Source organism: Gopherus flavomarginatus, chromosome 9, assembly GCF_025201925.1.
Source record: "Gopherus flavomarginatus isolate rGopFla2 chromosome 9, rGopFla2.mat.asm, whole genome shotgun sequence".
Taxonomy (NCBI): domain Eukaryota; kingdom Metazoa; phylum Chordata; order Testudines; family Testudinidae; genus Gopherus; species Gopherus flavomarginatus.
The window spans coordinates 52,683,685-52,709,399 of NC_066625.1; the positions used below are offsets into that span (position 1 = coordinate 52,683,685).

The 25,715-nt window shown below is 46.0% G+C and overlaps 2 protein-coding genes across 5 annotated transcripts in view; both read right to left on the reverse strand.

Moving 5' to 3' along the window:
• Positions 1 to 2,298: 2,298 nt before the first annotated feature.
• SEC11A (SEC11 homolog A, signal peptidase complex subunit) lies at positions 2,299 to 20,704 on the reverse strand. 3 transcript variants are annotated; one of them, XM_050966846.1, is made up of 6 exons: positions 20,608 to 20,704; positions 18,211 to 18,320; positions 10,263 to 10,412; positions 8,197 to 8,316; positions 2,775 to 2,832; positions 2,299 to 2,586 (listed from the first exon to the last, which is right to left on the reverse strand). In XM_050966846.1, exons 1-6 carry the CDS (start codon positions 20,656 to 20,658, stop codon positions 2,536 to 2,538), a joined length of 540 nt encoding a protein of 179 aa, XP_050822803.1. In that variant the 5' UTR covers positions 20,659 to 20,704; the 3' UTR covers positions 2,299 to 2,535. The 3 variants fall into 3 exon arrangements, 1 of the variants encoding a protein (XP_050822803.1); XR_007776172.1 differs by lacking the exon at positions 2,299 to 2,586 and adding an exon at positions 4,496 to 4,971; XR_007776171.1 differs by lacking the exon at positions 2,299 to 2,586 and adding an exon at positions 4,496 to 4,976.
• Positions 20,705 to 21,838: 1,134 nt separating this feature from the next.
• ZNF592 (zinc finger protein 592) overlaps positions 21,839 to 25,715 on the reverse strand; it is a 90,747-nt gene continuing 86,870 nt past the window's right edge. For both annotated transcript variants that reach the window (XM_050966786.1, XM_050966785.1), the window contains one exon: positions 21,839 to 24,782. In XM_050966786.1, the coding sequence (XP_050822743.1) occupies positions 24,294 to 24,782 (489 nt within the window). In that variant the 3' untranslated portion in view covers positions 21,839 to 24,293. The remainder of the gene's footprint in view (positions 24,783 to 25,715) is intronic.

Sequence of the window (25,715 nt, forward strand, 5' to 3'; positions counted from 1 at the left end):
TTCATCACTTTTGCTCTTTTCATGTGCTAGAGTTGTGATTTTACTTTATGGGGTTTGTACTCATGACACTACAGTGCTGAGCTTAATGATACTTGCCTGCTGGTGCCAGCAACCTTCATGAAGAATGGGGAACGAGGGCTTTGGTTGATATGTCTAATCAGGAACTGGTGAAGCTGACTTTCTGTGGTCTCTCTCAGATCAAAGGGAGGGCTGCTAAGGAGATTTGAAAGGCATGGATTTCTAGGGACACAGAGAAAACTGCAGACATGGGGAAACTGTTTATAGCAGGAAGCTTGTGATTTGTGAGCAAACTATGGGGAGACTTATTTGCCGCAGTATGAGGAACTCACACATCACAACATGAGGGGGTGGTGCGGCTAAGCTCTCAGTAACTGCCTAGGGGTATGCAAGAGCCATCTCACTAACAAGCAGAAACAGAATTCTCTCACGAGTTAGATCAGTGGTTCTCAAATTGGGGCTGCTGCTTGTGTAGGGAAAGCCCCTGGCAGGCCAAGCCGGTATGTTTACTTGCTTGGTCCGCAGGTTCGGCCAATCGCAGCTCCCCACTGGCCACGGTTCGCCGCTACAGGCCAATGGGGGCTGCGGGAAGTGGCGTGGCACAAGGGATTTGCTAGCCGCTGCTTTCCGCAGCCCCCATCGGCCTGGAGCAGGCCAATCGCAGCTCCCCACTGGCCACGGTTCGCCGCTACAGGCCAATGGGGGCTGCGGGAAGTGGCGTGGCACAAGGGATTTGCTGGCCGCTGCTTTCCGCAGCCCCCATCGGCCTGGAGCAGCGAACAACAGCCAGCAAATCCCTTGTCCCACGCCACTTCCCGCAGCCCTCACATTGGCCTGGAGCGACGAACCGCGACCAGTGGGAGCTGTGATCGGCTGAACCTGTGGACCTGGCAGGTAAACAAACCGGTCCCGCCCACCAGGGACTTTCCCTACACAAGCAGAAGCCCCAGTCTGAGAACTACTGAGTTAGATCAAACATCCTGGTAGAGGTGAACTGCAAACCTGACTCACTCAGTGCAGATAGCAGGACAACAGGTAAACATACAACCTACACCACGGTTTCAGGCAGCCCCTGGGCTAAACCTGTGCAAGCAGAATCACTGCTCTGATGGGGACCAGCACAGAAAAAAAACCTGTTATTGCAGGAAGTAATAGGTGGTATCCCTTCCCCTCTGCCCTTATGTTAGCACTACCCCCGACTATCCTAACACTCATAAAGGGGTACGGTGCTGCTACCACCATCTTGGGAGGAGGTATAAAACAGGGCTAGAGCAATTGTGATCACTGAAGATCCCACAGCACATTTCACAACTGTAGGGAAATTTACTTCTGTAGCCTGGACAAACCCCAGCGTGGGTAACTGCATCCTACCCACCCCTCAGCTACAACTGGATATTTTCTTTCTATCTATAAATGATGGGGTCTAAATTAGCTGTTACCACTCAAGAAAGAGATCTTGGAGTCATTGTGGATAGTTCCCTGAAAACATCCACTCAATTTGCAGCGGCAGTCAAAAAACTGAACAGAATGTTGTGAATCATTAAGAAAGGAATAGATAAGACAGAAAACATATTGCCTCTATATAAATCCATGGTACACCCACATCTTGAATACTGCATGTAGATTTGGTCATCCCATCTCAAAAAAGATATATTGGAATTGGAAAAGGTTCAGAAAAGGGCAACAAAAATGATCACGGGTATGGAACGGCTGCCATATGAGGAGGGATGAATAAGACTGGGACTTTTCAGCTTGGAAAAGCGATGACTGTGCACTACTGAGCAGCCATCGTGGTCCTCCACAGTGGTGGTTCCGCTGCAGTGGTGGATGACGCAGCCCCTACCCACAGTCCAAGACACGCACGTTATTTTAATAGGATTTTAAGATATCCAAAGATATGAACAGTTCACCCCATAAAAAGGAAGTTAAAGTGACAGCTGCTATTTTACTGCAACATATAAACAAAATAGTTAATTCCTAAGACATTCTTTAAGAACCAGTACAACACTAAATTCCTGGGCCTTTCCAATGAGGTCGTGGAAGAATTTGCATTCCAACCATTTTTAAAACAAGAACGTGGCAGGGACCGTTTTAGAAGCTATGCAAAATATTTTATTCATGTTTTGAAAAAAAAAGACCGTCCCCTCTATAGGTCACCATCCACACTATCAAACTACAAACGGGAGGGGGTTACTCGCAGCCAGGAGCAGCACCAATCTAGAGAACACTTGTGTAGGCACTTCAGAAATGAAGCTCAGCTTCAAAATACAAAACACAACATTTGGCTTAGACTTTTAATATAAAAACTCACTGATGTACAAAAAGGCTAAAATGTGACAAGCCATTGGAAATACTGAGATTAACATTCTTCCTTACACAGTAAAAAAACAAACCCAAACTGCTAAGAAGCATTGAAATGTACATTTTCCTTTCTCACCACACATCAGGCCATTCTCTACTCAAAACGCTTGGTTACAAAAACATGGCATCTTCACTAGGAACTTCAGTGCAACTGGGCTACTCTCGATGGACCAGCACAAATAAGCCCAGTAAAAAGAGGACGGCATACTGAAAAACAAAGCAGCAGGATCACCAATCAGAATGTGCATTTAGCTCTACAGACTAACAGTAACAATAAAAATGCTTAGAAGAGCTGCCACTAAGTACAGTTTAGCTTGTGTGCGTAGAAGCTTCCTCAGCAAACCAACAAGAAAATCATTTCTTAGCGTAATGTGACAAAAATAAGTATGTCATACCTTAAATTTGGGGTAATCGTTCATTAAAATAGTCACAATTCCAATGTAGGGGACAAATCTACAAGAGAAAAAAAAATCACTTATTTCAGTTAGTTTCCACTGAAGATTTCACAGGCTAGGTTGTGCCCTGGAATACGCACAAAGAAATTGCCAGACTGGATGACAGGAGCGCTCCATCAAGCACAGGATACTCTCTATGAACAGCTGCTTCAGAGGAAGATGCAAAGCCTCCCCTAGGGAAAGCTTCATCCTTAACCCTCTTTAGGTAATAGGCTGGGTTAAGCTCTGAACCAGTCAGGTTTCGTCCCTTCCCAAGTTCCTGGTTTTTGTTTTAAAGCCCTGGTATTATAACTTGGGATATTCTTGTTGTCCATAAATCTCAACCTTTTTTTCAATCCTGTGAGCTCCTGGCCTCAGTGATATCTTGGGGCAATCAGTTTCTCCAGCTAATTATGCATTGCTAAAAAAGAATTTTTCTTCAGTTTCAAGTTTGCAACCTCACAGTTTCACTGCACGTCCCCGTGTTCTTGTATCATGAGACAGGAAGATAGAGTTCCTGTTCTACCTTCTCTACAGCATTCATCATTTTGTATAACTATCGTGCCCCTTCTTACTCTCTCATGCTAAAGTAAGCAACCACAATCTTTGCAGTATCTTTATACAGGACTTTTTCCAATCTTCTAACCATTCTGATTGGTTTTTGAAGCCCCTCTATTTCTGCTATCCCCTTTGTGATATAAATCAGTGGTTCACATTCTATAATAATTCTAACAAATCCTGGGACAGATTCTGCCTCATCAAAAAAATCATTCCCCAGTAGAAACGGTGCAAAATTGTGTGCCACCGCTGCAACAGTTAGTTCAGCCTGCAAACCACCAGCTTCCATGTGTACCTCAGCTAAAGGTGCAAGGGCATTATAACCTCCCATCAATTCTAATTCTGCCATTTTCCTGGTAATAAATCCTTCTCATGGATCAGGTCCCTCCTGACCACAGAAATCTCTGCACCAGTATCCCTCCAACCTTGGATCACTCTGCAATTAAGCTTAACAGCATGAATATGCTCACTGCTTGCTTGTGTAGAAGCAACCTTTACAAATCCTGTGTGATAAGAAGCAGCAGCCTGGGATACCTCTGTGCTCTGAGAAGCAGCAATTTCATGTGTTATCTGGTGCCTGTCCCCTTTCAGCCCAGGACAGTTATTCCTCAGGTGCTCAGTGGACTTACAATCATAGCACCTTCTGGGCTCCTTTGCTTCTACAAGAGACTTGGGATGAGAAACAGGGGAATGGGGAGGTGAACGCCCAGCCTCCTTTTTCCCCAAGGGTAAAACAGTGATTCTGCTTTCCAGCAACCCTATACCCCTCTGCCAGTGGTTTATGCTTAATTGTGGCTTGTGATTGCTCACAAACCCAGCTAATTCACCCACTTCATTCACCCTTTTGTCCCACAAATACTGTTTTTCATCATCACTGTACATATTCAAGAACTGTTCCTGAGTAACCAAATCACACATTTCTTCAAAGTTTGAAATGCCTTTTTCCCTCACCCACTTGTCTAACAAATCTCTCATTTCATTTACACAGGCCACATTACTTAATCCAGATCCCCTCTTAAGACTCATGAATTTTACCCTGTAGGTTTCATGTGTAATCTGGAACTGTTTCAAAACCAGTTCCTTAAATTTACCATAGTTTGAAGCATCAGGAATAGGCATCTTACTGAATATGTCCCGAGCTCTCCCAGTCAATTTTGCAATCAAAGTAGTCATTTTTTGATCCTCAGGAATCGCATGGAGAGTGCACAGTCTCTCAAAGGTGATGAAATATTCAGCAATATCACTGGATTCATCATATTGCAGGCCTAACCGTTCCCATTTGTGGATTTTTGGGGAAGTGGAGCCAGCTGCTGAAGAGTTTTGTCTCTTCCACTCCATTACAGACAGTTCATGCTTCTGGGTCTCAATTCTGGCTTGTCTCTGGGCCTCAATTTCTTTGTCTTTTAACTCCAGGGCTAGATGCCTCTCTTTTTGCTTTTCCTCCTGAGCTTGCTGCCTCTCTTTTTTCTTTTATCTCCAGTTCTTTCAGTTGCAATAATCTCTGGTGCTCCCTCTCCTTTTCTGCAACTTGCAGCCTAAAAAGCTCCAACTTCGCAATTGCTTCACTGCTTTCACTCATTTTCCTGTTTTTCTGTTCCTACTTCACTTTCCCGAAATAAGCAAACAGAAAATAACAAATCAGTAACCCCTTTGTCTGTTCTCCAGCCACCACACTTAAAACTCACTTAAAATCACTACCAGTGTCTCAAAGCAATCAGCTGTGCACATATCCTGTTAGACTATGCCACTGTGATGGGTTCAGTCACAGAGACTCCCCTTGAGGCTGCCACCTGATGTACTGAGATTACCTCTGAGCCCATTTTCCCCGACAGTTTGGGACTCCACAACCCTGCCTTGCTGAGCCAGACACTCTAGCCTGCTGCAACACAGACCCAAGTCTGGTCCGTGCCCCCAAGGCTGCAGACTTTAACTAAAAACTGCTCAGCTGGTCATTTGACTCCAGCACCCAGACACCCAGCTCCCAGTGGGATTCAAACCCCAAATAAATCTGTTTTACTCTGTATAAAGCTTATATAAGGTAAACTCATAAATTGTCTGCCTTCTGTAACACTGATAGAGAGATATGCACAGCTGTTTGCCCCCCCAGGTATCAATCACTTACTCTGGGTCCATTAATAAACAAAAGTGATTTTATTAAGTATAAAAAGTAAGATTAAAGTGATTTCAAGTAATAATAGACAGAACAAAGCAAGTCACCAAGCAAAATAAAGCAAAACCACGCAAGTCTAAGCCTAATCCATTAAGAAGCTGATTACAGGTAAAATCTCCCCCTTAAAGATGTTCCAATAAGCTTCTTTCACAGACTAGACACCTTCCTAGTCTGGGCCCAATCCTTTCCCCTGGTACAGTTCTTGTTAGGTGGAAAGCAGGGGTGTTCTAATGACTGGTGGCCCCCATTGTTCTGTTCCACCCTCTTTTATAGCTTTGGCACAAGGCGGGAATCTTTTGTCTCTGTGGGTCTCAAAGGGGGGGGGGGTTCCCACCCCTCCTTCTAAATGGAAAAGTACCAGATTTAAGATGGATTCCAGTATCAGGTGACATGATCACATGTCCTGTGAGACCCCAGCCTCCATTCTTCCTGGGCTGGCCGGCCCACAGGTACACAGGAAAGTTTGTAAGTAAACAGAGCCATTTCAACCAATTGTCCTAGTCAATGGGAGACATCAAGATTCTAAACCACAATTAATGGCCCATACTTTGCATAATTACAATAGGACCTCAGAGTAATACTTCATATTTCTAGCTTCAGATACAAGAATGATACATACAAATAGGAGGACTATATTCAGTAGGTTATAACCTTTGTTATGATACCTTACAAGAGACCTTTTGCATAAAGCATATTCCAGTTACATCTTATTCACACTCATAAGCATATTTCCATAAAACATATGGAGTGCAACGTCGCACTACTATGAAGTGCGTCTAAGGCACCTGGAAGTTTTGGGACAGATGGACTCTGCACAGATTTGACACCAGAAGTAGAGCCAGCGTTTGCCATTTTGGGGTAGGCGTGTGAAATGGGACACAAAAGACAGGCCTCAAGATTTTAGAGCTGTAGCAAGGAGATTCTTTGGGGGACACTCAAACTTTAACTAGCTCTTCAGGTCACCATCTGGCTCCAGCTGTAGGAGAGTGGAGCCTAAGGCCTGTGCTGTGGGCTGTGCACACTTTAATATTTAGACTGGCTCTGTAAGGGACAATTGTCCAGATAAGGCAGAGATGTGGGGACAGAGGATTCCAATCTCCCAGACGGTTGAGAGAACATTCAGGTGAAGTTTAGCACTTACAGCTGCCCTGGGACGGCCCGACACACCAGCTGCTGCTGGCACGGACCCCGGGGTGGCCCTGAAGCCAGGAACACCGGCCACTGCTGGTGCAGCCCTGGAGCAGCAGCGGTCCCAAGGGCCACCCCAGAGGCCATGGGAGCAGTGATTCCCAGAGGCCTCATACAAGCAGATGGTGGGAGGCAGTCAGCCCCCACCACCAGAGCAGTGGCCAGCCATCAGCCCCATAGCTCCCCCAGAGCAGCGGTACCCCAGGAGCTGCAAAGCTTTGGTCAGGGATATTTATAGTGAAAGCCATGGACAGGTCTCAGGCCATGAATTTTTGTTTCTTGCCCATGACTTTTACTAAAAATATCCATGACTAAATCTTAGCCTTAAATTATGCCTTCCAAAGTTCAATCAGCCAATCATTTCTTTTAATCAAGCTAAAATGATTTATTTTATAAATAAATACAAACACTCTTCAATACACCAGTTCAATGTGTGCTTTGCCTGAAAGCAACAAAAAGCCTTTTTAGTATTTAGCATCAACAAGACATTAAGCTATTTGATCTTCAACTCCAGTCAAGCGTTTTTCTACTCTCCTTTGAAAATTTTCATCCAAGTGCTACTGATATTAACTTGGTGATTTTTTTTTTTTAAGTTAAGCTTGTGCCTTTACTTGATTCTTTATCATAGGTAAATGAAGCCTGAAAGCTTTCTATTGTAATTATCAAAAATAATGAATTTTCCTGGGAATGTCTTTGGGTTCTCAGGGATGTTTCTTGTGCCGTAACTGAAAGAAGCATTGAACCTTTGGCAGAGATGGTCTCTCTCACAACTGTTCACTAAGCATTAGAGTTAAATAGACATTAAATTTAAGCAGTCTGACTAAAAAATCTCCGCCATCTTCAGCTGCCGAACTTTCATTGTCTTAGCATTTGTGCCAAAACTGCACTAGGTCCCAAGTCACCAGGCAGGCAAGACCTGAATTTTGAACGTAAAAAGCCTTTCCAGCCTTCTTTATCCATCATAAAGCAGTGAAAGGGTACCACTCCCATTGCAGATCCGCTTTAATTAAGTTCTGGAAGGGGCTACATGACAGCTCATCCACCTCCAAGACAGGAAATGAGCAGAAACCTGGAGGGCAGTTCACTCATGGATACCTTTGGTCAAGGCAAGCCAAGAAGTGAACTTGCCTTTGTTACTCAATTCCACACATTAGTTGCTGACACGCCACTTTAATCAAAAACCACAGAAATCCCAACAAGGAAGAGCTCAACAGAAGAAAGCATTTTCCTGCTCACGCTGGAGACAAGCACTGGTCACAGCCAGGATTGACGAGAGTGGGGAAAAGCCAGTACAAAATTACTGGGGCCCGGTGGTCCAGAAGGGGGCCCACGGTCCGGCTTCGTCGGCCCCGTTTAGCGGGTCTGCCCTTGCTGGGGAGCCCAAAAGAAAATTTTCACCAGGGCCCGAACCTGCTCTCGGCAGCCCTGGTCAGAATACACCCTCCTCTGCTGGATAGCTTCACTTACCCTCTTGCTCGCCCCACCACGTCTTTCTTCTCCAGCCAGTGCTGCCCTTGTTTGTATAGCCCTCTGTCATCAACGGCATTATTGTCTCCCTTTGTCAAAAATTTGATGTCTCCATTTTGCCTTAAAAAGAAAAGAGACCACAGGTCACAGATGAGCCACTATCAGCTATTCCAAGCAAGTACAATGACTGCAGGGACTAAGATATACAAACATTTCAAACAAACACACAGGTTTGTCAGAGGTCCCAGCCAAGAGGAACCCTCCCCCTTCAAAGCCTTTTTTGAAGGGCAGATTAAATACTTAGAAATATTTAAAAACACAAGAGAGAACACTCCTGGCCCCGTTAATTCCAACACATTGATGTTCTTTCCTAAGAGTTTCTGGATGGCACCGATGGGATGTGGGGTTGCTTCTCGCTCAGTAATTTCTCTCCTGCTTCTGATCCTTTCTGCCTCCCTTTCGACCTGCAGTGTTTCCTGATATTTCCTTCCACCTTTCTAGAGCTCCAAGTGATGCATATTTCCAAGTGGCAGTCCACAAAACGGTGCTACCAACTGGGCTTCAGCACATTCCAGTCACTTGTGAATGGTCCTTTCAAAGCATGTGCCAACTGGAGCTGCTCTTATGACTTGGTTCAGCATGTCATGAGCTCCCCAATTTGCAGGCCTACCATCAAATCAACCACCTGCTGGAAAGCATGTGGAAGCTCTTCATTGTGTGCACTCCCCCTACCGCACTCGGATCTACTGGTGCTCTGACGCTGTCTGCAGCCAAGAAGAAGAAAGTCCAAGAGGAACACAGTGCCAGCTGCATTTGAATAGCAGCAAGAGTGTCCTTAAAGTGTCCTAGGTACGGGCAGCCTTGTCATAGGTACAGTACCTGAAGGCTGCCTCAGAGAGCGTATTGTTGCAATTCAGCAACAAGTGAGGATGTCAAAATAGGAGTGTACAGTGCAGGTCTGCTCTCAAAAAGGATTATGCAACAGTGGCTGCTTCTCGCAGTGCAGATCTGAACCCTGGAGATACCAGCTATCAGAATAAGCAGCTGACCTGAGTGCTAACCATAAGTTGCCACAGCTTCTCATCCTTATTAGCCCTGCAGAGTCACCAAGCTCTGGGACAGGGAACTGGATTCTGGCCTGTCTCACAAAGCGATAGAACTGTTAAGTAAATTCTGACAGCAGAATCTTTACCTCTGGAGATAGAGAATGAATCCAGTTTAGTTCTTAGTCCAGAAGGACTTTGTAGAGTTGATGGGTAGAACACACTTTCCTTTGTAAACAAAGGGGGTTTGATCTGGAGTCAGAGAAAGATAAGAACCTGCGCATTTTTGATTTTCAATAGGCTACAGTCTCATACTGACAGCCCATTACTACACAATGGAAATTGTAAATCAGGAAGCTAGAGATTTTGGCCACTGGGTAGAGAACAGCTGGGACTTTTGGTATCTAGGGAGAAACAGGAGGCAGCTTAACTCTAGGATAAATACTCAAACTCACTGCTGGTGACAGCAGAAATGTCAAAAATTAAATGGTTATCTTTAGCTTTCAGAGTTAACACCCATTGAAATGAATGTGGAGGTCAGACCTCAGACCTAGTGCTTCAGGCTGTCTGCTCTGCTTCATACTGCTCATGGCTTTAAAAGTTATCTTTACAAACACGAGGACCACATGAACACTACCCAGCAGTATGGGACAGGAAGTGAACAGTACTGCATTCCAGTAATGTTGCAGAGGAAGTTAATGGAGGCAGAATTGGGGTCAGGACTCCAGGATTAGCCCCCAACTTGCGAAAAATGGCAAGAGATCTTTAGCACAAGTAATCAGGACCTGACTGTAATTCATCTGCATGAAGACCCTTCCAGCAGTATGCTATTTCCCGGCACTCTGGTAGGACACGGGATCAGTATTGAGGTAAGAGCCTTCACAGCACTTCCTGCAGCACCCAGGCTTTTCTTGATGTCTCCCATCCACTTACCAACCAGAATATTTTGTGAGATAAGCACAGCCCAAAGTGACATGGCTACAGACATTTGCAATACAATCACCACACAGACGCTCTACGTACTTTTCATGAATTTTCAAGACTCTATGAACTATTGGAATTTCCCTTCCTTCTATCCTAAAGACCACAATTTCTCCCACCCTGATGGGATCTTCGATTCGGTTGGTTAAGAACAGAAGATCTCCTCTGTGAAAAGCAGGTTCCATGCTGCCACTGAAAGACAAGGAAAATAGCAGTTATGAAACAAGGGCATTTGAAAAACTAGAATCAGTGGTTGAAATCTATATGGTTTCAAGTAAACCCCAGAATGTCCTCCCTTAGGAAAACAATCGAAATACTGAAATCACTGAGATGCTTGGATATAGACAAAGTAATCCCATAGCTGTAAGACAACCAAGACAAATATATACAGAAGATAATTAAATTATATTTCCTCTCTTCCACTTAGCTTTCCTTTCTTTTTATTCTCTTGAGACTTTCTCCCTTCCTTTCCCTACAAAACACACAGCTTCACCCCAAAAAACCAAAATGTTAATATGAATCATTACAAATGTACACACACTATGTTAAGGTCATGTTTAAATCATTTTGGAAAAAAGGGAATGTTAATGATAAAGCAAGATGTGACCAATATAAAATATGTCGCTTAACACAGTTAATCTGGTATGAAGATATGCACCTAGATATCAAGACAATGTAATTGTAATGTCTTATTGCTCATCACCCAAAGTATCTATAAAGTCTACCCCCTCGCTCCCCTCTTAAAACTAAGAGTGCCCGAGGAAAATAGCTGAAGCCGAGACACTTCAGTTTCACCCACACTATGCTTCGATTTTCCACCACTGCACGGCCACTGGTGCAGCTCTACTAGAGATAAAGCACTGGCTGTTACCACCACCACACCAACGAGGCAAGGCTCTCTGGTATCCAGACTTACTCACAGTGGCAAAGAGGCTGGTGGCCACCAGCAACTTGTTCCCCCCCCACTGCTAGAGCTGCACCAGGACTACTGCAATGGTGGGAAGTTTTAGGCCATGCCTATGCTACAGATTTCAGCTGACGCAAGCTTTGTCTGCATGCAGTCGCTGAAATTAGTATATCGCTTTGGCATGGGCATACTTGGCTGCTTCCATTGACGCTACAAACGTTCACCCAGAGAACTTGTGTGATGTAAAGTGCAGTGCACCACAACTATGCCATCTGCTGCAATGCCTTTTGGGGAATTTTTGCAATGTGTTGTGGGCGAGTAATGACTCACCCAAGGATCTGCAGGAGCTAGGGGTCAAGTTTTCAGCCTGAAACTTTCTCCATCCCATAATGTCATCCATATCCCACAATTTCCCCTTTAAAAAAAAAAATCCCACTCTGACAGAAGCACAGAGCTCTACACTGTTCTCACAAATGTTGAGAACACAAGACGCATGATTCTCCTGTACTTGCAGACCCACAGAAAGTACAGCAACAATGGTGGACATGAGGATTTCTTTGAGAACAGTTTGCTGAGCAACACTGCAAAGAACAGTTGAGGGTTGTTAGTGGCATTCATGGAGCAGCTGCAGATGGTGGGCCCCCCAAATGAGCACTGACAGCTGGGATCACATCTTAATGCAGCTATGGGTCAATGAGCATTGGCTACAGAACTTTTGGGCATGCAAGGCCACGTTCCTGGATCTGTGTGCTGAGCTCATCCCAGCGTTCCAGTGCATGGACAACAGAATGAGAGCTGCATTGACAATAGAGAAGCGAGTGGCGATCATGCTCTGGAAGTTTGCAAAGTTGGATTGCCACTAGTCAGTGAGAAATCATTTTGGAGGTGGGAAATCTGGTGTGGGCTGTTGTGATGCAAGTGTGCAGGGCTACTAATAGTCTTCAGCTATGCAGGACTGTGACCCTCAGCACTGTGGATGGATCTGCAGCAACGGGATTCCTGAACTGCACTGGGGCGGCAGACGGTATGCACATCCCTGTTTTGGTATAAGCTTGCCTTGCCCCCAGGAACATCAACAGAAAGGGCTACTTTTCTAGGATTATGTAAGTGCTAGTGGATCATCAGGGATGCTTCACCGATATCAATTTGGGCTGGTCAGGGAAAGTGCACAATTGCTCTCATCTTGATGAAAACACGACTTTTGCAAAAACTGCAACCAAGGACATTCTCTCCTGACTACTGGATTACCACCTGGCACTACTGAAATACCAGCAGTGATTCTGAGGAACCCAGCCTATCCCTTGCTCCACTGGGCAGGTGGACAGCGCCAAGGAAAGATCCAACTACCATCTCAGCAGATGCAAGAGAGCAAGACACCTGAAGGAGCACTGGTGGCTGTCTGCTAACTCTAAAGAGTCCAACAATATGGAGCTATAAGACTGAGGGAGACTTTGAAAATTCACTTTAGTCATCAGTTACAGCAGTGTTTTGTGTGGAAGTGTTCTCTGGGCCTGGAGCTTTGGGTGCTGCAAAGAATTGCATAGTGCTTGCTATACATTTATAACTATGACTGTTCATTTTACTGAAGCTATGAGTTCTGTGGTGCTTGGTTTGCATTTACAAGTATTGTTTGCTTTGACTACCACTATGCATTCTGCATTTGTGAATTAAGATAATTTGGTTCTCCAAAAATAAAACTTTGAATGGGAATAAATAGTGCAGAAAATCAGTGTGAAAAAACACCCCACAGGCAATATTATACAAATTTTTAACATAACTTGATGGGGAGAAAATTTAAAATTAGAACTAAGTAAACACACGTCCACTTGAGTGCACAAATGTAGTTCATTGTGGGCCCACATACACCAGCCATTGTTCTTGCATGTCAGTATGTGAGGCTGTGGTCTTCCCTGTTGTCTCCCAGGATGGAGTGGCAGGCATAGGCAGTGGTAGGCATGTGCCCTCATGATGCCATGGGTATGATGGAGGGTATAGGGAGCAGCAGCAGCAATCATGGAGTTCTCCAAGGACTGCAAAGGGTGGAGGGTCCAGGAATTATGGACCAGTAGCCTTTGTGTTTGCTACCTGAGAAGACCCATAATGTCCTGGAGTATTTTCCCGCTCCTTGTCCTGCTGGGATTCTTGAGCCTTCCTACTGTCCCCTGTCCTTTTCCACGCTGTCATTCATATTGGCCCTTCAATTGTTCCTGGTCTGATGCACCACTGGCTTGTAGGATTTCACTGGACATGTCCTCTATAGTCCTCTTCTTTCACCTTGTCCCCAGGGTCAGACATTCTGCGGGTGTGGAGGGGACACCCTTCAAGGCTGCCATGACAGAAGCTACTGATAAAAAACAGATGTGACATCAGATTTACAGACACATCCACTATTGACATAAGCCCTTAAGAAATGCTTATTAACATTTCAGCTTTGGATTGCCTTGGTACAGCACCACTCTCTGGCCCCAGCCACAGTAAATATTATCACCAGGTTTAGGGAGAAGAATCTTCTGTTGTATGAAGACATAGAAGTTCATTCCCTATTCCATGGGTGTGAGTATAGGGCAGGGGTTCTCAAACTTCATTGCACTGCAATCCCGACAACAAAAATTACTAATTGACCCCAGGAGGGGGGACTGAAGCCTGAGCTGCCCCCAGCCCCACTGCCCTGGGTGGGGCAAACAAACCCACTGCCTCAGGCAGGAGGCCAAAGCCCAGGTTGAGGAGGGGAGCGTGTGTGTGGCTGTAACCTGAGCCCCACCACCCATGGCTGAAGCCTTTCGGCTTTGGCTGACACCCCAGGCAGTGAGGTTTGGGCTTCAGCCCCAGGCCCCAGCAAGTCTAACACCAGTCCTGGAGACCCCATTAAAACAGGATCCCGGCCCACAATTTGAGAACCGCTGGCATAAGCAATGGCACTGAACATTGGCATTATTTTCCATATTGAGTGGTAATTTTTGGTGATCTCCTGAGGCTCACAAAGGCACAGAGAACAACTGCTAATGGCATCCTAAAACCACACTGGCCTACACTCTGCTAGCCTGTTTACTACAATGGTACCAGCCAAACTTATCGCAGAGCAGCATAGGAAAGTATCCTACCTTGGAGGAAGGAATAAAGCAGCCATTCCTAGAAACCTTTTGGACAAGACTGCAGAGTATTTCCATGGAAGTTTCATTGAAATCTTTCTGGAGGACAAAAGGGACATCCCTATGCACATAAACCATGCTGCATAGCCCATCCACTGTCTAACCCACCAGTGGAATGAGACAGATGACAACACTACCTCTTCTTGTATGAAAAGTTGTTCCTTTTGTCTGTCTTGTTAACTTGGGGATGGGCCAGGAACCATCCTTGCATTTAAATATTGCAAGGAAAGGTATGCACACACTTATCTGAGCTCCCTTTCCCTTCATCAGGCTCATCCACACTTGCTGGGTGGCACTGTGGCAGAGTCTCAAGCAGGCCCTGCAGCATGGCCAGAGTCCCTGGCCGTACGTTGTCCATCCCTGGCTGTACATCCTCACAGTTGTGGGCTGTCTCAGACTCCTCCAATGTATCTGCAATGGTGTGCGGGGTGCTGGTGGGGTCTCTGCCAGGTATGGCATTCAGTTTTTGAAGAAGCGGCAGATCAACAGCATAACACCTGGTCCATTGTTGCGCTCCCTGGTAGTGGTATTCCAGGCAAAATTCCTTAACTTTCACACAGCACTGCTGCTGATTCCAGTCATACCTTTTCCCTGCATCCCCCATGCAAGCTGCTTGTAGATGTCCATGTTTCTAAGGCTTGTCCATAGCTGTGCTTGCACAGCTTCTTCTCCCCACAGGCCCGTGAGATCCAATACCTCCTGTCCACACCAGGCAGAAGCATATCTAGTACTTCTCTGTGTGCATGAAGCAGACATGGTTAATTGGGCAGCTGCACACAAGGGTGAGCTGCTAGGTGTGCTTGCCAAGGTTGGCAATCAGGAAAAGGGATTTCAAAAATATGCAGGGGTTTTAAGGAGGTGGTGATTCTGGTCTCTGTTAGCCCTGCCCAGTGGAGTTTGAGATTGTGGCCGGAGTGGTCACTGTCACAGAGAATAAGGCATTCTGGGACAGCTGCTGGAAGACTGTTAGGTTAACACAGGTCATGCAGCATCTACACCTGCAATGTTGACCTCAGAGGTGGTTTTACTGCGTCAGTAAACAGGGCGCTAATGTCAACTAGAAATCTTTTTTTGTAGTAGATATGCACACAAATAGGTCAATGCAAGGTAACTTATGTCAACCTAACTTTGTAGCACAGACCAGGCCTTAAGGTCAGTGTAGACACATCCTGTCTAGCACGTATGCTCAAAATAGAAGGGCTCTCAAGTTCTCAGACAGACTGTGCTAGAGATCGGTTCTAGTGATTCAGCATGTTTCCTCAAACAGTCTCATTGCAGGCACTCCTACTAATCTTTTTTCTTGTAAATGGCAGAATATTACAGCATCCCTAACCTTTTTCATTGCAAATAAAGTCACTATAAAAGGAAACATACTTCAAGCACTGCAGGTATTCCCATTGTGCCTGGAGATACTAGGCAAAGGTTGCTTGTCAGCAGATAACATCATTTCACTGAAAAGGGAAAGTGACTTTATGGCCTCCCATCTTACTCAACGGGCAGTGGGTGAAATGCCTCTCATCAGCACTCTGAGGAATCAGCAGTGAGAGAGAGAAGTTTCACTAGTTTGTTTTCAAAGCGACATGACGATAAACACTGACAAGCTGTACAGCCAATGTCCCCAGAGAACTGGACCTGTGAAGTTAGTACAGGTACATTCTGGGAAAGCCAGTACCTGCAACAGGTACAGCAGAACCTCACTTACAAACACCTCGGGAACGGAGGCTTTTCATAACTCTGAAATGTTCGTAACTTTGGTTATATCATGGTTGTTCTTTCCGAAATTTACAACTGAACACTGACTTACTACAGCTCTGAAACCATGACACAGAAGAAAAATGCTGCTTTTAACCATCTTAATTTAAATGAAACAAGCACAGAAACAATTTCTTTACCTTGTCAAATCTTTAAATTTTCCCTTTCATTTTTTAGTAGTTTACGTTTAACTTCGTACTGTGCTGTATTTGTTTTGTCTTTGCTGCCATCTGATTGTGTACGTCCGATTTCAAATGAGGTGTGGGGTTGACTAGTCAGTTCATAACTCTGGCGTTCATAACTCTAAAGTTCTACTTTATAGCCACTGCCCCAGGAATTTCAGCAACAGGAAGCTATTTCAAGTTACAACTTGCGGACACTAGCCCCACTCATTTCCTATTGCATTTCTTAGCTCACGCAGAGTCAAGATGCCATGTGAAAGAATTTCCCATGGAGTCATATGCATAGAGTTCAGCCAGATCTACTGAAGTGAGAAGGAAAACTTGCTTGTAGTCTTACAGCTAGCTCATCAGATGGCCAGAAAATAGAACTCTGGGTGTGAAACCGAGTGGTCAGCACATCTCAGCCTTGTTACAAGAGAGCAACACAGCACATTCAATCGCAAACCAAGACACTAAACAATTCTGTACACATTTGTTATACTAATAGCAATCATAAGTTTTCCTGCTGAGTGTCTCCATCTCTACATTGACTTCCTCATGGATTCAATTTCACTGCCATTAAGAGCTCTTCACTTACTTTAAATGTATGTGTAGCAGCAAAATGGAAAACAATGAAGACAGCGGGAAAAAAATGCATTTATATTTTCTGTTGTATTCCACAATTTAGTTTCAGTTCAAGCTGCTATCCTTTTGAGAAGCTACTCTTTACAACATAAACAGATGCATTGCTTTACTGGTAACCCAATCCTGAAGAGAATCAATAGGACACTGCCCCCCCTTCCTTTACCTCTGACCTCCCTCCTTCGTCATTTCTTCATGCTCACTTCTATGCGATCCCTTAGATCTGGAACGTCTGCACTGAACCCATCCATAAGGCCACTACACCGTCTTCCTTCCACAAAGTCACAAGACCTCCTTGTCATCCACTAGATCAGGCTAAGGAAACTCAATGGGGGTGGTGGGTGATCTGCAACTCTGGGGCCTCCTTCTGGTCCCTTGTTGTACTACATCTCTGGGCGGCATCTACTAGCTTCTTGGACTTCTCTGAGGAGCAGTGGGCACTGACCTGGGTTTGCTTGTGTCCCCCCTTGGATACCTTGTTTTGGCCCTATGACCTTTTACTTTTCTCATGTGTTGCCCAGGCTTTGGGTCTCTCCCCTTGGTTGAGAGGATGGGCTTTTATTGTCTGTTCCAGTACCCATGACAGGTACACTCTTCCAGCAAGTCCCTCTCCAAGATCCTCTTCTACCTGATGCCCACATGAAGTTAATATCTAACAACTACACTGAGGGGCAGTTTGAATTTTTATATATAAATATTCACTTTGCTTGTCTCCCTCCCTCTCCCCACTCCCACTGTTCTTCTGAGTCAAACTAGATTGTAAGCTTTTTGAGGCAGAGACTGTGTCTTCTGACATGGCCCAGCTCGTGGTGAGTGTTAGCATCTGAAGCCCATCTCGGGTCTTTATAAAAAAAATGCTCCCCATAGGATTCTAACAGCCTTGAGCTTCCTGAGTCACATGCTTTACCATACAGTGTGGGAAGCGTCACCTGAGCTCTGCATTTCCTGGGTTCACAAGGTCTGTGGGGTTTTATTCCTTACAACACTACTTTCTTGCAAAAAGGCCACCTGAACTTCTCACTCCCGTTTTTGGATTTGAACTCTGATGTTATGCAGGGGCATGAGGAAAACAGCAGAGTAGCTCAACAGCAAGCTTAAAGCCACATGAGCAATTTCTGTGCATGAAGAACAAGAACTAGACTAAAAGGAAGTCTGGCTAGAAAGCGTACAGGAGATGCTGGACGTTCAAATAATATATGAATGAATGCTTCCCAGCCAAGCCATCTTTAAGCCAGTGTTGCTGAAATGCTATAGGGCTGAATCATTTGTGTTCCTTCCCTGAACGAAAACATTCCGCCTCCCAGCCTTTCAAAGCCAGATCCATAATATGCCTCATTAGCTGCATCTCATGAAAGGTCTGAAAGTCAAACAATTTTTACCTGAGTACCACTACAATGGGACTTTCACTTCCTGTAACCACCATTAGCCCCTTCCAGATCATTAAAGCTGAGGAGACAATCATCCCAAAGTTCAGCACCTGATAATACAGCTGCAATAAGAAAAAGACACTAGGTTAAGGAAGCACAGACGGGGACATAGAATAACCTTACAGGTGATGACGTGGAGAACGAGGAAAACAGATTTCCAACAAGTGAGTGACTATGAGGCACTGCCTTTGCAAGCATGCTAGGTCTGAAGCAGGTGCCGATTTACCATGAAACATACCATGCCCTGGCATGGGGCCCCCCAACGACAGGGAGCCCCTGGGCCGAGCACTCGGGCAGCCCCCTCTGCGGGGCTGGCCTGCAGGGGCAGAAGCTGTGGGGGGCAGGAGAACAGGGAGGGAGGCTCACCCACAGTCTCAGGAAAGCAGGCGGGAGTTGTAGGTGGTGGCGAACACTGCAAACAGGGGCCAGAGGATGCAGGAGGAGCACAAGGTGGCCGTGCAGCTGACTACAGAGAAGCGGCGCTCTGAAGGGGAAAACTACCACTTCTCTCCGGTTGCATGGCTGCTCCCTGCTCCTCCTGAGTCCTTCAGCCCACATTCGTGCCACTTGCCACTGCCTGGCAAGTGGCAGCTCGGCGCAGCCCACTGGGGGAGGAAGAGAATGGGTGATCTTTCAGCTCTCCTTTCCCACCAGCCAGGAATGCTGACAAAGCACAAAAGTGGGGTGTGGGGGGAATTTGCATGCTTTCAAACTGCAGTACATGACTTCCTTCCAAATTTGTGGGCAAGAAAGCAATGAGAATCTGAGTCCAACTCGGTGCCACTCAGGGCTCGCCATGGGTCAGTACAGCTGTACGCGGCCTGTTACTCAGAGATAAATGCACAATCATAAGCTAGCCTCAGATGGTAAGCTCTTTTGGCACAAGGATGTAGGCTTAATATATTTTTGTGAAGTGCCATGTTCTGTATGAAGAACAGAAGTACTTATGGCACTGTAGAGACTAACAAATGTATTTGAGCATAAGCTTTTGTGGGCTCAAATAAAGTGGTTAGTCTCTAAGGTGCCACAAGTACTCCTGTTCTTTTTGTGGATACAGACTAACACGGCTGCTACTCTGAAACATGTTCTGTACGATACTTTATAACTAATGAACATGAACTATATGATGCATATATACCACTTTTAAGCAAACATATAGAGATTTAGGTAATTGGAGCACTGAAATCTTGAGCTAAAAGGTTCTGATCTGGAAATTCCCAAAGCATGGCATGGAGTCAGTTGAGATTATGTTTTCTTCTGTTCTGGTCCTTCAGTTATGGTGTGGTCTTTTGTGCTCTGCTAAATAGCTGCTGTGTTCTACCACAGAGGTAGCTACCTTTCAGCAGTGGCAGAAGTGATTTCTATATACTCTTTACCCACCTCATAAGAATATTCAGACAATTGATTTAGTTCATCTTAGTTTAAAGCACTTTTTGATCCTCAAAGGATAAATATTTTGAAAAAACTTCCCCTTGAGGTCTGGCATGATCAGAAGGGCAGACAGTTTATAAAAAGAACAAGAGTACTTGTGGCACCTTAGAGACTAACAAATTTATTTCAGCATGAGCTTTCGTGGGCTACAGCTCACTTCTTCAGGTGCATCTGAAGAAGTGAGCTGTAGCTCACGCTGAAATAAATTTGTTAGTCTCTAAGGTGCCACAAGTACTCTTGTTCTTTTTGCGGATACAGACTAACACGGCTGCTACTCTGAAAGTCAGTTTATAGTTAATCTTAAAGTTCTGAAGAAAAAAAAGGAGTGAAAAATAGGGGATGGGAGAGATGAGAGAGAATGTTCTTTTTCTTGGCTGGGTCCCATAGGGGTGGGGGGCAAAAATGAAGCTGAGCACAGGGCCCCACTAACTCTAAATCTGCCACGGGTCTGAAGCCCAAGAATGGATGCTCCTGCACTGATAGGCAAGTGGTCAGACCTGGGGGGCAGTGCACTGCAGCAAAATTCAGAAAACCCGTGCGACCCCCCCAGGACCACTGCCAACCTCCTCAGGCTGGGGACTAGCGTCGGGGGCTCCAAGGCCAGTCACAGCGGGGCATCACCAGCCATACGAGCCAAAGCCCGTCCCCACGCCCCTCAACCGGCTCAGCTCCGCGGGCGGGCTGAACGGGGCACCGGCCCTTGCTCCCCCCCAGACGCCTGGGTACCCGGGGGCCAAAGCTCCACAGCCTGCGGCAACAGGACGCCCCAGCCCAGGCCAGAGCTCCCCTCAGCCCCGGCTCCGAGCCCGCAGGGCAGGCTGCGCCGGGGCCAGCGGGCGGAGCAACAGGCGGTGCCTGACTGGAGACCGCCAGCGCCCCGAGCCCGGGAGCTCCGAGTCCGCACCCCGGGGGCCTCACCTGCCGCTTGTTCATGCGCCGCACATCGTCCAGAAAGTCCAGGGAGAGCATCGCTTGAGCCGCCAGAGCCCGCCGCCAGCGCGCCACTTCCGCTTCCGGCCCGCAGCGCCACTTCCGGCAGCGCCTGCCCCAGGCCCCGCCCACAAAGCCCTTCGCCGCCCCTCCCCCAACATCACCCCGACTGCACCCTCCAGCCCCACCCACATCCCATCATCGCCCCGACCTCCCTTGCCTTCATCTCCCGACCCTGCCCCCACCCCTTCATTGCTCGCCAACCCCACCCACATCTTCATCAGCCCCTGACCCCACCCTACCTCACCTGCCTTCATCCCCTTGACCCCACCCACATACCTTCATTGCCCCGACCTCATCTGACCCCCCCATACCTTCATCCCCCAACCCTGCCCACATCACTTCCTTGCCCCAACACCACCCTCCAGCCCCACCCCCACCCCTTCAGTGCCCCCTGCCCTTACTATGACAGTTTTATAGTTTATAGTGTGAACTAGCAGCAAAGAATCTTGTGGCACCTTATAGACTAACAGATACCTGTTAGTCTATAAGGTGTCACGGGCTTCTTTGCTGCTTTTGCAGATCCAGACTAACACAGCTGCCCCTCTGATACTTGAGTGTGAACTAGTGCAGACCAGATAGAACATCTGCCTTTAGCAATCACTTTTCTAAAAACTTTCAGTCATACTGTAGGGAACCCATCATCAAAGGAAGAAACCCTGATAAGCTTCTGGGATGAGAAAGCAAGTACTAGAGCAGCAGATCTCAAATGCAGTTGGGATCCCAAAGTGGGTCACAACTCTGTTTTAATGGGGTCACCATGGCTGGCTTAGACTTGCTGGGGTCCAGGGTCAAAGTCCATGCCCCACTGCCCAGGGCCAAAGACCAAGGGCTGCGGCCCTGGACAGCATGGCTCAGGGGCCCTGTAACCTGTCTGAGGCTAAAGCCTTTGGGCTTCAGCTTTGACCCCACCCAGGCTGCTGGGGTTGGGCTTTGGCCTTCACACCTGTGGCGGTAGGATTCAGGTGGGCTCAGGTTTCAATCTCCCCCACCTGGGGTCATGTAGTAATTTCTGTTGTCAGAAGGGGGTCACAGTGCAATGAAGTTTGAGAATCCCTGCACTAGAGTATGTGTTAGGAAATGCCTGAAGGGCAAGCTGGCACACGTACCTTGCATTGGCTTACCCACCCTGCCTATAATAGAATGGAGCCCATCCACACATTGTTGGATGCTTTTATTTGAAATAGTTTGAAGTAAACATTATAGCAAGGCACAAATGCCACTGCAGATTAAATAGATATGTGATGGCTTGGGAGTGACCCCTGCTATTGTTACTCTACATAGGCTACCTTGTAAAACATTCCCTAGGCTAATGTACACAGTATCAAAAAATACAAAGAGTTCCAAACTGTTTGTATCAAAACACATCAAGACAAGAAAGTAAGCAATTCAAATCCAACAAGATAAATAGCTTTTAAATTATTTAAACGTCATAGTGAACAATAAAGAGCAGGATTTTGTCTCAACATAAAAACTGTACTGAAGCAATTATATTACACAAAGCATGTGAAGAGAACAAATGAAGAAACAGCATGGACAGTGAAGAGTCAATATGACTATATGGAAATAAAAAGTCTCCAAAGTAATTTATAAAATTGAGTAAAGATGGGAGATCTGCTATCAAAGGAGCTAGAGTATTGGAAGCATTACAGTATGGTGCGCTCTCAGTTCAAACACCTTTATGGATGCTACTCTCTCCCTTGCCTGATCACTCTTACGGAGCATTCCATGCTACTCAAGCTGCTGTTAGTAGTGCTCAGACTGATTTTGTGATTCTGCACAGGATACATACACTGGTGTTAACAGACCGACTTTTCTTACTGTAATCACAGTTATCTGCTTCAGTATCTTTTTCTCCCAAACAGCGAGCTAACAAACTACAGCAGATTACGTACATTTCTCTTGCAGAGTTTTTCATTTCTGTGATTGAAAGTACATAGACTATACCACTCCAGCTGATATAGCCACAGGCAGGTTATATTTGTCTATCTTGGGGATTTCAGCTGTCCCTGGAGTACGGGTGCATCCTCCCTAGTGCAGACAAGCAAAGATATTATGTGCTGCAATATGCGCCGGTGCAGAGTATTCTTGTCTGAAACTGGGACAAACTGCACAGCTGCTAATTGAATCTTATATTGGCTCTGTCTTCAGCAGGGTTTGCAGCAGTGCAGCTACATTAGTATCTGGCCACCAAAAGCTTTAACTGTGGCAACTCCCCAGTGTAGAGGCCTTTGCTGCTGTGTGAGATCCTGTGCTTTGTAAATCACTTAAAAATATAAATGATTTAGCAATATTTATATAAACAATTTAAAAAATGACTGAGGTTGCAAAAAATCTCTTCTATGGTGATTTAAATTTATAACACAACTTGATTCAATAACATTCATGGAAAAACTAGGAGATGAATCTAGCATACTTCTAAGGCAAAGGTGGGCAAACTACAGCCCGGGGGCGACATCCAGCCCTCCAGACGTTTTAATCCAGCTCTTGAGCCCCCACTGGGAAGTGGGGTCTGGGGCTTGCCCCACTCCAGCATTCCAGCTGGGGAGCACGGTTGGGGTCTTGCTCCACTCCGCATGGCTCCCAGAAGCAGCGCCACATCCTGCCTTTGGCTCCTATGCATAGGGCCAGCCGGGGGCTCCGCATGCTGCCCCCACATCAAGTGCCGTCCCCCGCAGCTCCCACTGGCCAGGAACCGCAGCCAATAGGAGCTGCGGGGGCGACGCCTGTGGACAGGGCAGCATGCAGCATTGCCTGGCTGCACCTCCACATAGGAGCCAGAGGGGGGACATGCCACTGCTTCTCGGAGCTACTTGAGGTAAGCGCCACCTGGAGCCTGCCCCCAGATCCCCCTCCCCTGCCCCAAACCTCTGCCCCAGCCCTGATCCCCCTCCCGCCCTCCAAACCCCTTGGTCCCAGCCCAGAGCACCATCACGCACCCCCAACCCCTCATCCCTAAGCCCCACCCCAGAGCCCACAACCCCAGCTGGAGCCCTCCTGCATCCCAACCCCAATTTTGTGAGCATTCATGACTCATCATACAATTTCTATACTCAGATGTGGCCCTCGGGTCAAAAAGTTTGCCCGCCCCTGTTCTAGGGCAATGAAACAGCACTGTGTAGCCTACACAAAAGCCATCGTTTGCACCTGCTGCATGATGGAAAAGGATTTAACATAGGTTCGTACTCTCCTGACAAGTGTATCTGGTTGACCCAAAGTCTTATGGATTTGAGTAATAAAGTGGAAAGTTAGAAGATGAATTTAAGCCATAAATACCAGAAGAAAACTAAAAGAAAGGAGGTGAGGTTGGGGCTCCAGGCAGAGGCAGTACACACTCAAAAGAAGAGAGCTCATTTTCAGAAAGAAAATTGCAGCTTCAGAAAGTGCTCCTGCATCCTTAGGAGTTAGACAAGTTCCAGTGGGGTATCTTGTCTTGCTTTCTCTTTTCACTTCTGATCTGGCAGAGATTCAGTGCTATGGAGGTGGAAGCAGTTTTTATTTCCCTTACAAATTAAAAGTTAATGGAAAGCACAGTCCAGCTCAAGAAATAAACAGGATATTTCAAAGATCTGCCCCACTCCCACCCAGTATTTTGAGTAAAAAATGTTCTTTTCTTAAATCTTAGTAGCATTTGAATGATTGTTCTGAGAGCTGCTACTGGAATCCTCCAGGCCACATCTTTGACTGTGTGCACAAAGCACTGAGTCACACTTGCACATTTTGCATTTCAAACTATTTTCTTCCTCCACTGTAGTGTTCGTGTCTCTGTTATACTCTTCATGTCCATTCTCATTTGTGTCTGTTTGTAACTTTTCCCTTTCCTCTTCCTCTTCTTCCTCTACTGGATCTTTTACTTTATGAACAATAAAGAGGTGTCTGTTCAGAGAGATGTGAGATGTATAACACAAGCCACAGAGCAAGCATTGAGAAGTGGAGTTGTCTGCCTTGTGCTGAGGTATGTGTTCCTGAAATTCAGTACTGATATCTGTTGCAAATCCACATTTAGCACATTTCCAATGTGTCTTCAGTTTTTTGGCTGGTGGAGCATCAGTGGTTGCCATCCGTCCCGGAGCATCTGCAGACACTCTTTTTGGAGATTTTGCCTAAAAATGTAAAAAAATGTCTGTTATATCCACGTAAAAGCAAGAACTTTAGCCTGCTGAATTGATCAACATGGCTACAATAACACTGGTACCTTTCCCAGACCCAAAGAAGAACTCTGTAGCTCAAAGCTTGTCTCTCTCATCAATAGATATTGGACCAATAAAAGATACTACCTCATCCACCCTTTCACAGTTAGAATTAAACAAACACCATACAGTTTAAAGGAACACGAAGGACAGGTTAAAGGCTCTCTGGAATGATCTGAAGGAGACATAGGCGGCGTGGTGCACCGGAGCAGTGAGTTCTATGCATATAGGTGGAACAGAAGGTGCAAAGATGAAAGGAGGACACAGGAAACAGCTAGAAGGAAGGCTTGGGAGGAGCTAGAAGGAGAGTAGAGAGAAATGAGAACAGGGATGGAAGACAGGGCTAGAGCTCTGAAGGGGGAAAAATTTGTACTTGATGTGGAAGGCAAAGGGTTTTCAAAAGGGACATAACATGATCAGAGGAGGGGAGAGGTGTGTTATTTTATCGACAGCATGTGAGAGACTGGCAGAGTGAAAGGTAGGGAGGACCATAGAGGAGGCTGAAACAGCTGAGGAAAGGGATAATCAAGGCATGGAGAAGGGGTTTGGTCATAGGGCGAGGTAGACAACCTATGGCACATGTGCCAAAGGCGCTACACAAGCTGATTTTCAGTGGCACTCACGGTGTCCGTGTCCTGGCCGCCAGTTCGGGGGGCTCTGCATTTTAATTTAATTTTAAATGAAGCTTCTTAAACATTTTAAAAACCTTATTTACTTTACATACAACAATAGTTTAGTTATACATTATAGACTTACAGAAAGAGACCTTCTAAAAACGTTAAACTGTATTACTGGCACGCGAAACCTTAAATTAGAGTGAATAAATGAAGACTCGGCACAGCACTT